Below are 11,449 nucleotides of genomic sequence, written 5' to 3' on the forward strand. Positions count from 1 at the left end.
ATCCGAGAAGGAAAACTAATGGAGTTCTCACAGTTTATAAGGGAACCTAGGAGGCGAGAGCGTGACCGATCCGACGATGACAAAAATCGAGTCGTGAAGCCGAGACAAGAGCCTGAAGAAGACAACGACCGCGGCCTCACTATCGTGAATTTCGTGGTCAAAAGAGACATGGCACCAAGATCAAAGTCGGCAGCTAAGAAAGATGCCAAGATCCTGGCCGTATCATCAACTCACCATGGACCCTCCCCCAGGAGAACCCTAAGGATATCATTCGGTCCAGAGGACCAATGGTTCCACAACACCCTGGAGAACCCCTCATGGTAATCACGACAAGAGTGGGAACAGGTTTGGTCAAGGGAATTCTCGTTGACACCGGCGCCGACTCCAACATCATGTTTTGAAACGTGTTTGATGTCCTGGGCCTCTGGAAAACTGACTTAAAAACTCATCAACACAGGATGGTTGACCTAGGAGATAATTTTATAAAACTTGATGGTATAGTCTTCCTCCCGGTTTCCATAGGAGGAGATCAAGGAAAGAGGTCACTAATGGCGGAGTTTGTGGTCCTAAGGGACTTCACGGCATAAAACCTTATCCTGGGGAGGAAAACAATCAACGAATTTTCTACGGTAATATGCACTAAGCTTTTGGTCATGAATTTTGTCGTTGTTGATGGGTCAGTAGGATCCCTTAGGGGAGACTTAGAAGCGGCGGTTGCGTCTGACAACGCCAGCCTCTCCTTAAGGAAAAAATCGAAAGAAGCATTTGGAGTTTTCCTAGCTGACTTGGATGCTAGGGTTGACGAGAAATCGAGACCAGAGCCTGAAGGAGATTTGGATGCATGACCCGAGAAAACGTTGTCCCTTCATGGATCGATTCGATTACCGATTTCTTGGAAAACAGCAAGCTCCCTGACGAGGACAAGGCCACAAAGGCGATAAGGAGGGAGGCGGCCAAGTACGTAACAATACAGGGCCAACTATTCAAGAGAAGGCTAAACCAACCCTTGCTAAAGTGCCTGCGCCCTGACCAGATGGACTATGTCCTGAGGGAAGTCCATGAGGGTTGTTGTGGCCACCATATCGGCGAAAAGGCTCTAGCCCGGAAGCTCGTCAGAGCCGGCTACTTTTGGCCCTCGATGATGTCAGACTCCCAGGAGTTTGTCAAGAGGTGCAAGAAGTGTTAAGAAAATGCTAACTTCCATAGGACCCCGGCAGTCGAGTTAAGTTTACTGATGGCTTCCCGACCTTTCAGCCAATAGGGGTTGACCTTTTGGGACTTTTCCCGGTGGGCTTTGGATAGGTCAAATACCTGATCGTGGCCATTGACTACTACATGAAGTGGGTCGAGGCAGAGCCGCTGGCCAACATATTGTCAGCGAATTGCCGCAAGTTCATGTGGAGGCAAGTAATCTTCATATTCGGAATCCCAGAGGTCGTGATCTCATACAATGGGACGCAGTTCGCGGATAAAATGTTTGGTGAATTCCTTACGGGCCTAGGGATAAAGCAGCGGTTCTCGTCAATGGAGCACCCACAGACCAATGGCCACGTTGAAGCCGCAAACAAAGTCATCATCCAAGGCCTCAAGAAATGGCTTGACCAGAGAAAAGGAGCGTGAGCAGACGAACTCGCATCATCTCTATGGTCCTATAGAACAACACCACAATCTTCCACCGGAGAAACCCCCTTCCAACTTACTTATGGGGTTGATGCAGTGATTCCCGTGGAAGTCGGGGAGTCGAGTCCACGGCTACTCCTTGGTGGAGTCGAGGAAGCTGTGGAGAAGGATCTGGTCGACAAGACCAGGGAGATGGATCACTTGTGAGAGACGGTGTTGAAGCAGAGAATAGCCCTGCGGTACAACACCAAAGTGTTAAAAAGGTGTTTTGAATCAAACGACCTGGTCCTACGACGCAACGACATAGGCCTGCCGACTCCCGGAGAAGGGAAACTGGCGGCTAATTGGGAAGGCCCGTACAGGGTAAAGGAAGTAGTCGGCAGCGGAGCTTATAAGCTGGAACGACTGGACGGAAAAGAGGTGCCCAAAACATGGAACGTGGGGAACTTAAAGAGGTTCTACTCTTAGAAGCCTAAGCGGACCCAGCGGCCAGCCGGCACCCCGATTTAGTAACACCCGTCTTGTTTCATGTTCACTTGTTACTGTTTACTTACCTCGTTTGTTTAATTCGTGACTTAGCATGCTCTAATTATGCTTTGTTTAAATTTTAATCATTTCTGACTTACTGCCTCTAATGCACCGTTCGGTAATTTTTACTTTGTTAACTGGCCAGTTTGATAAGATTACGGCATCTCGGGACTGATCACCCCAGGAGCCATCGAAACCATGAACACTACACTAAGCGGCTACGAAAATAAAGGCCACAATCCAAATGCTTAAACATAAAAGCCACAAGTTGGCTTCGTTTGTTGTCGTTATCCGACAAAACGGTAAATTGTTTTACAAAAAAATTACCAGTGTTCAAAGTGCACAACACAAAGCCACAGCGGTGAAAGAAATAATACAAAATCCACAAGACATTGCAACTCACTTCCTGGAGAGGTCTACAATCTTACCATCCTTGATGGTTTTGAAAGCACCAAAAGCAAATACATCAAACTCGGGAGCCAAGAGCTTCACCTGAGCCTTGATCGCTTTGTCGGTAGCTATGATGGCATCCCTAGCTTCCTTTACTGTCTCCTTATTCTTCTTCTTCAAGGAGGTAACTTCGACCTTGGCAGCATCCACTGATGCAACAGAACTGGCGAGCTCTTTCTCCAGCTCTGTCATCCGGCCTCTTGCGGTGTTGAGTTGGCTCTCCAGGGTGAGCTCGCGCTCAGTAAGCCTAGCCACAGTCTCGTCGGAAGTTTTCAACTTTCCCTTCGAGGTAGCGAGCTGGGTCTTCAACGACTCTACCTCCGTCTTCAGCTTCTCCACTAACTTAACAGCCCCCTGGAGTTTACCCTCCAGGTTCCGAGCACCTGCCAAAATGGGCTCTGCCCTTCTTGCTATCGCAGTAGCCTGGAGCAAGGTACGGTAAGCCCATTTGGCTTGGGAAGCAAGGTCTCCACCGTCGAAGAACTCCTCAGTTCCCAACAAAAGCTGGGCATCGATGAAGTGACCAGCATCAAAATTCTTCTCCATGACGGTGAGAACCCCTTCTGGGCTGGAGGTCGACTTCCTCTTCCTAGGATTCTCAATGATGGTGACTTCTGGACCTACTTCCTCTCCAAGACCTCATCCACTGGAGAAGCCACGCCAATGCTGGTCCCAGCAACCTCCCCCTGAGAGGGACGGGATTGGACCTCGGGAGTAGGAGAGGTCTGGAAATCGGCGGTGGGAGTGGTGGAGCTGTCATCGTCGTCCCCAAGGAGAAACTTGGACATCAAATTATCAAGTCCCACCTGTTCGGCAGCCATGGACACTGGAAGAAAAAAATGTGTTAAAACATGATAGTGAGTAAGCAAGCAAATCAAATCGTGGAAAAGCAAAATGGGGACCAACCGACCACTCACCTATGTAACTCCTACCCATCTCTCGGTCACCCATTAAAAGATGAAGATTGACATTGTTTTTCCCGAAGATAGCCAACAGCACCTCGGCTATGTTTTTGTTCTCTTGGGTTAACCCTTTGTGTGTTACCTTCGTGAAGGCGTTGGCCCCAACCTCGAAGTTCCAATAAGTCGAGATGCGGCGGTCCCCCTCCAACGTCAACCAAAAAGGATGATGACCTTCGGCAGGCCGCACCTTGAAATACTTTCTTTTGAAGCCATGAAAGGAGTCTTCGAATAGCCCGAAGATCCGTCTACCCTGGGCTGCCCGGAAGGACATGTACCCTTACTTGGCTTTCCCTTCTTTGGAGGGGTTTGTTAAGATGAAGAACCATAAGAAGACCTCCACCGAGTCCGGCAACTCCAAATACTTGCAAACCAGTTCAAGGCATCGGAACGAAGCCCAGCTGTTTGAATGTAATTGCGACAGCGCCACGTTGCATCGGTTAAAAAGTGCTATAGGGGGAGAAGGGGATACGAACCCCCAGGCTAGTGAACATGGACTTGTATAGCCATATCCAGTCGGTAACTCAGGGAGTGTTCAAATTCAGATGACATATCTGCTCTTCATTCCCGGGAATGAATGCGTGGTAACATTCCTCTTCGCGACCACCCCCGCAGAGCAGGTCAGATTGTTGAAACACTTGGAGCTCCTCCAAAGTCATCTGGGAGGGGGTATCCTTCACATCTGAAGTAACCCAGGCATAGCGGTCCACGAGAACTCTCGCTACGGGATGTTGAGCCATACCTACAGTGGGGGTACCACTTAGTCAATAAGCTCGGGAGCTCGAAAAACCGGAGAAGCCGGAACTAACTCTATATGTTACAGTAAGTCTATTTACAATTATGCAAAGGTTAAAAAACTGTAAACTAATGGCAACCCCCATAGAGCCTAACTAATGGCGACACAATTCAAGTAAGGAAACATGCACAACTCGAAGATTGCAAAAGTAAAACAAAATGATAGTAAATAAGCAATAGTAACAGTAACAACAGCAACATTCATCCATTTGCAATAACTTACAATAAAAGGAGAAAATGCCTACCAGAAAGATAGTCGTCGAAGAAAGTTGAAGAATTCTGAAGAAATGTAGTCGAACCAAAAGCGAATCCCAGTAGAACCCAGAAAATCTGAAGGGGAAAATGAGGAAAGGTAATGCAGGAGGGATTTGGAAATGGCAAAATGGAATGTGGAAAAGTTGGAAGAGTGGAGGAAAGAAGGAAAAAACTAGAAGATAACCGCACTGAGAAGCGCAAAAGTCAAGGGCAAAGCAGACTTTTTCCCAAATTTTTAAATCAATCATAATGGGAATTAAATGCCCAACACGAAAAACGAGGCGACGATTGACACTCCCCAGAAATGGACGTACGCCACTTGCGCGTAGAGGGCACGCCACTCTTGCAAGCAACCGATTAGACGGGAAACCAGCAAGAGAAAATTTGAGGAAAACGCGCCACTAACGACGCTCGTCGACGTAGCTGGCGCGTTGGGGCACTGTTCCAGCCCAACCCAGCTAGACAGGAGCCCGGGTCAGGACAAACCGCCGACCTGACAACATGCCATCCCCGAACCAAGGGATGACCCCCGCGCGCCACCTCTTCATCTGCGTGAAACCAGCCAACTGGAAGAGGGAAACTTCCTGGAAGGTAGGTCTGCTCTTGTGGAACCCACCCTAGTACAGGGTATATATGGGGAGGGCCCTACCCCTCTCCAGAGGTACGTCACCTACCCTTTATATTATCTGCCACCTTCATACGGACACTGACTTGAGCGTCGGAGTCCTTTTTACAGGTGGCCCCTCCAAATCAAACCGTCAGCTTGGTGGAACCACATTTCTCTAAGGCCATCCTCTCCCCGTTGGCTAAGGAGATCCAGACGCGCGAAGGCGACCTGTACCTCACATTTCCAGGCAACTGAGGAACCCAACCTGTTTAGTAAGCGAGCTACCGAACATGTGGTTATTGCATTAGTCCATGACCATAGAACATATTTCTAGAGATATTTATTGATATACTCTTCCGATGGCTATGAATTCTTTTTACAGAGAAAAATGCTGCGCTAACCATGATAACCCAAAATCAAAGAACTTTCTTTTAACAAAAAAAAAACCGACAAAAATAATAAATAATCACTTGAAACAGATCCTCATCCTCATGAAAATTCAAAACCCAACTACAAGTTCTTTTCCTCCATTGAATCCAAACCAACAATGAAAACTATTTTAAAGCCATGGAAAACTATTGATCCCACTGTAGAAACTGAAAAAACATGGTTTTGAGTTCTTGTGTGAGTTATGTTTGGGGTTGAAGAAGGAGAAGAAAAAGAAGAGAACGACGTTGTTTTCGTTCACGTAGAGATGGACAAATAAGACTTTGTTCAATATTAGCACTTCAGGTTGGTACTTATTAAGTTAACGCGATTGGTAATCAAATTTCGTGACCAGGTGATAATGAAAATGGGTTGATACTTAACGGGCAACTCATCAAGTTAACATGATTAGTAAGCAAAATTTGTTGCTAGATGACAGTGAAAATGTCAAAGAAGTCGCATTATCTTACGGAAATTAGAATAGGAGACAGAAGTGAAACTTTTTTTAAATAAAAGGGTCACATTATATTGTCGCTCGTAAGAAAGACGAGAATAAAATTAGGTGGGTACTCCCATGAAGATATTATAATTGTCTTCATGTGATGATTTTTCTTTTTGACCCTTAAATGATGGATTGTAGGGTTAGATTTTGATATGTTATAAAAGTGTTGTTTTTATTTGAAGTGTGGCCAAATTAATAAATCACACTTTTATACAAAGCATCTTCATAAAAAGATGTTTTTTGCATCTTCATTTGAGTAGCTTCCATAAAATTATTCATGCATTCATGTTTTTGGTGTCTTTGTACCAATTGGATAACTATGTCTTTTTTAATGCTTATCTTGCTTTTTTTTATACTACGTGTACTGTGTACATATTATTTGAACTTGATGTTTAATTATTTGGAGCATGACAGTGTGTGTGGAGTTATCAGACTAAATTGGAACAAACAAATAGAGCTTATAGAATAATATGTGATTTAATTTTTATAATGCAATTCCTTTTTTGATTATAATAACTGAGGTGATGAGTTTGATGGTTGTTTTTTGTTCAGAATCGTTTCATACATTTTCATACATGGAGAATCCTATGATACCGAATATAATATGATATGGGACATGTAAACATATGAATTTTAAATTGGTTTGATTCTATAATTTTGTAAAATTTTTAATTAGGTCTTTATATATATTTTTTTAATTGAGTCTTTGCAATGAATTTTTTTTTTTAATTAAGTCCTTTCACTTTTTTTTTTCTTTTATTTGAGTCTCTACATTAATTTTTTTTTGTAGTTGGGTCTCTATACAATTAAGTCAATTACTACCAAGAGGAATCTAATTGAAAAATAAATTTGGTGCAGAGACCCAATTAAAAGGAAAAAAAAAAACATATAGACCTAATTGAAAATTTTGCAAAATTATAGGGACCAACAAAGTAATTAAACCTTTTAAATTCTTATAAGATATAAGAACATGCAATATATATAAAATATAAAGTATTTTTTAAATAAATTATAATAATATTTTAATATTTTATTAATATTAAAAGATAAATTAAATTTTTAAATATTTTAATGTCTTTTTTAATTATATAAAGAATTTAAAATGTTTATTATTTTAATAATATATACTATTTTTAAACTCATTTTAAGAATACATGCTAATACGTATCAGTATTTAGGTGTATTTAAATGTGTCCAAAAATTTTTTTTACTTTATTTTTATTAAGACACGGTTGAATATTAAAGATATGCATGTTGGACAAATATCGGTCAGTATCATATTTAAAATATATCTGAGATACGACAACTCAACGAAATATCTGTGTTTCACATATAATCAAATGGCCACAAGGTATGTATCACAAATATATTTACTCCTTTGAAAAATTAGTACTACAATATCTTGAAACTAGGATGTCACCATGCTTATTAAGAAAAAAAATTAGAACTCAGCTGATTTAATTGTTAACTCTTTTTATTTTTTATTTTTCTCATAAATAGCTTCCAACTGCATAAATCACATTGGCGACTTAAGATTCTTAGATTCTATAAAGGGAATAGGCATGCTTAAGCTTATGAGAAAAATATTACATTTAAGGGAAACACAACAATGCTTGTAAGCAACAAAATAATAACAAAAAGGACTTTCCAAATTTTAAAGGATTTGAGGCTTGACCACATAGACTATTATTGTAGATAATGATTTTGACCACATTTGATCATGTGTAATACAAAGTGACTTTGTGGCAAGGTGGAGAGTCGTCACAGTGCAGTTGTGTTTACGTCAAGTTGATAATTAAGAATCGTTAAATAATTTGACATGTTTGACTAATAAATTGAGATCTAATCGTTCTTAGCTATCAACTTCACGTGAAGACAACTAACTACACGTGACTTTCCACCTTATTGCAAACACCAAATATGCAATGCAATTCGATTGATTTTTCAGCGAAGCGTTCCGACGGATACTTTGTATGTATACATCTGTGATATCAGAAAGAAAGCAATCATGTTCACCACACTCAGCACTGTTAGCATCCAGAAGAAATAATCGAGGCGGCCGAAGTTAGGATTGTCCGGCAGCCATCCAGGACCACCATGCCTAGTGGTGACCTTTGTCACAATGGTTATAAGAAGAGAGCTCACATACTGTCCAAGAGCAACTGTAAGAAGAGAAAGTGCAGAACACATGCTTCTCATTGCGTCCGGCGCCTGCTCATAGAAGAACTCCAACTGTCCAATGAATGTGAAGACCTCGGCGCAACCAATAATGAAATACTGTGGAACCTGCCAAAAGATTGACATGGGAACATGTTCAAGTTTATAATAGTCATGCCTGTAAACCATTCTCAGTCTTGTGTACTCCAATGTTGCAGCAGAGACCATTGAGAATATTGATATGAATAGGCCTATTCCCATTCTCTGAAGCTGCGTTAGGCCGTTTTTTCGGCCGGTGAATTTTCTGGCTATTGGCACTATGATCCGGTCGTACACTGGCACCCAGAAGATGACACTGATTGTGTCGAAGATGGAAAGAGATGCGACGGGGATCTCGAAGTTTCCCATGTGAGCATCCATAGTTTGGCCTTGTATCACAAAGTAGGAGCTCATTTGACCATAGACAGTAGCAAATATTATGCCAGTGGCCCATATTGGAAGCAACCTCACTATGGCTTTAAACTCTTCTACTTGTGTTACTGTGCAAAGCTTCCATGGATTTGCTGATTCAGTCATATTTTCTGATTTTCCTAGTACTGCTGCTCTGTCAAAGAATCTGTTACACCACATTTTATTGGGTAAATAATTGTTTGAAGATGAATTGTAATATTGTATAAGATGCATAGTAATAGTTTTGGCATTATGAATTATAAGGTGTATAGGTACAAAGGTGTATATATATGCGCATTTCAATTTTGTACGTGTAAATTGACAATTTGCCTTCCCTAACAATATAGTAGGTGTATTTTAAGAGTAAACTACTATTTCTGTCCATAAAAATTTAGAATGTTGACAAATCTACTCATGAATGGTTTACCTTAATCCATTCGTGTGGTGGAGCTTGCGGCAACCTTGGATAGCAGACTCATTGTCTGGAATCTCATATAAGAGGGACTCATCATGAGGCACTTCAACATCGTACTTCCTTATGGATGAAACTATCACCTGAAACATTCGAGTGAAGGGGCTGCCGGCCGGCTTCTGATTCCTATACAGCTTTGTACCTAAAAAGAAACTCGCAGCAGCTATCGCCATAGCCGCTGCTGGAATTCCAAATCCCCATCCCCAACTTTTATTATCTTGGATCCAAACTATAAGAGAAGAAGCAACAAGAGCACCAATGTTGATTGAGAAATAGAACCAGTTGAAGAAAGAGCTCTTGTGTCCCTTCTCAACCTCATCAGCATCATCGAACTGATCGGCGCCATAGGAAGAAACACAAGGCTTGATCCCACCAGTGCCAAGTGCTATGATGTAAAGAGCAACAAAGAACACTGCACTTTGTCCATTAGTAGCATTGCAATTTCCTTCATGACAGGTTGGTCTTAAGCCAGGAACTGATGCAGATAGTGTCAACAGTGTCATTCCCTGTACAACAACAAACATATAAGTTCTTTTTGTGTATTTAATTCTTCAATTAAGAACATAGAATTTGATACAAAATTATACAAGTTCTTACACATAATTATTCAATGTTTTCTAAGCAGGGGATTATTTTTCTTTTCCCTCACCAAAATTTGAAAACAAATTCGTCCATGCCATTTTTCTTGTTGAACAAGTTTGTCCCGCAATTAGAAAAGAATTAAATAATTAATGTTATCCTTTTCGAATAATGGGGGATGAATTTGTTAGGAGACTTTTTCTTCTCTGTTTTATTTATAAGGGATCAAAATGGAAATTTTTCCCTCCCTGCCAATTATTGAAAGAGTAAACAGCCAACTAAAGAATTTTAAATCCGAAACTTTAGCCCTCAACAAATGTTTATTTTCTAAAAGTCTTTTAAAAATTATTCTCATTGGATAGATTAATTTCGAAATTGCTTTTAATCATTTTAATATATACGCTAGATAAATAAGTCTCTAAATAATTTTATTATAAGACAAAAAAATTCTAAAAAATACACTTTAAATCAAATGAATATTCCTTTAAAACGACATAAGGATTAATTTGTGCAACAAAAATAATTTGTAAGAATTTTTAGAGAATAAAACTTTATTAGATACTAAAATTTCCGATCTAAAATTTCTTTAGGATCACTTTGGTAGTTATTCTTATTGAAACTTGTACATTTGCCTAAGCAGAAAGCTAGTAATACTCACAATAACATAAATGATTGAGAAACAAAGAATGGTCCAATATCTTCCAAGATAAGCATCAGCCAGGAATGCTCCAATCAATGGAGTGATATAGCATGTTCCACCCCAGTTTGCATTATTCTTGGAAGCAGTAGCACTTTCCTGATTTAGTATATCCTTAAAATAAACCACCAAGTTTGAACTCATCCCATAGTAAGCCAGTCTCTCACTACACTCATTTCCTGTGTAATAGAATTGAGTAAGTGTTTTCTAATTAATAATAATGATGACGACGACGAAGATGACGATAATTGAGATAGGAGTTACATAATATAGTTACCTAAAATAAAGGGGCATGCTCTCCAGGTACCAGTTTCATTTTTGTTTGCTGGATTTCCTTTGTAATCTACTGTTCCATCTTTTGTGTAAACATCATTATCATTATCCTCAGACATTCTTTTTCAGTTGAGGGGTGATTGATTCCCTAGGAATTGACATGTTCAGCACAATAAAATCATGAAACAGAACTTGGTCATTGTTTTGACAAATGCAAGTAAGTAATAGATGTCAACATTTTATGTAGTTGAATATCAAACACTGGATATCTAAAACGTGCAATTATATATTAGAACTAAATAGATTTAATTAAATCTCCAAAAACTAATATACAGTTTGAGAATTTTTTAGTACTAATTACTTCAAACAATGTGAAACTTCTAACTCTTGCATCCAATTTACAACCCATACCTTGGTTAAAATTGTATACTTTGTACTGTTATTTGCCACAGCTTGAGATAGATATTTGAGGTGTCACCTAAAAGCAAAGCAAAACAAAACCTGAGCCTATATTCTAAGTTTAACATATGAAAATTGAGAACGAGGAAGAAAAAAAAAAGAGATGAATATTGTATGTATGTATGTGAGACAAGCAAAGAGGGCCTTGTATTCAACGACAAAGGCTTTGTTGCAAGCTACTTATGAAGCTGTCCAAACAAGGTGTCAAAACAGCTGCATT

At 40.3% G+C, this 11,449-nt stretch overlaps 1 protein-coding gene and 1 pseudogene across 1 annotated transcript; both read right to left on the bottom strand.

The window, feature by feature from the left end:
• Nucleotides 1–2,547: 2,547 nt before the first annotated feature.
• LOC148550700 (uncharacterized) lies at nucleotides 2,548–3,831 on the bottom strand (annotated as a pseudogene).
• A 3,857-nt stretch (nucleotides 3,832–7,688) lies between these two features.
• LOC107608317 (protein NRT1/ PTR FAMILY 8.2-like) lies at nucleotides 7,689–11,449 on the bottom strand. Its single transcript, XM_016310147.3, has 5 exons — nucleotides 11,182–11,449; nucleotides 10,775–10,918; nucleotides 10,459–10,676; nucleotides 9,177–9,727; nucleotides 7,689–8,915 (listed from the first exon to the last, which is right to left on the bottom strand). Exons 2-5 carry the CDS (start codon nucleotides 10,887–10,889, stop codon nucleotides 8,087–8,089), a joined length of 1,713 nt encoding a protein of 570 aa, XP_016165633.1. The 5' UTR covers nucleotides 10,890–10,918; nucleotides 11,182–11,449; the 3' UTR covers nucleotides 7,689–8,086.

Source organism: Arachis ipaensis, chromosome B7 (assembly GCF_059453495.1).
Source record: "Arachis ipaensis isolate K30076 ecotype BB chromosome B7, ASM5945349v1, whole genome shotgun sequence".
Lineage (NCBI taxonomy): Eukaryota > Viridiplantae > Streptophyta > Magnoliopsida > Fabales > Fabaceae > Arachis > Arachis ipaensis.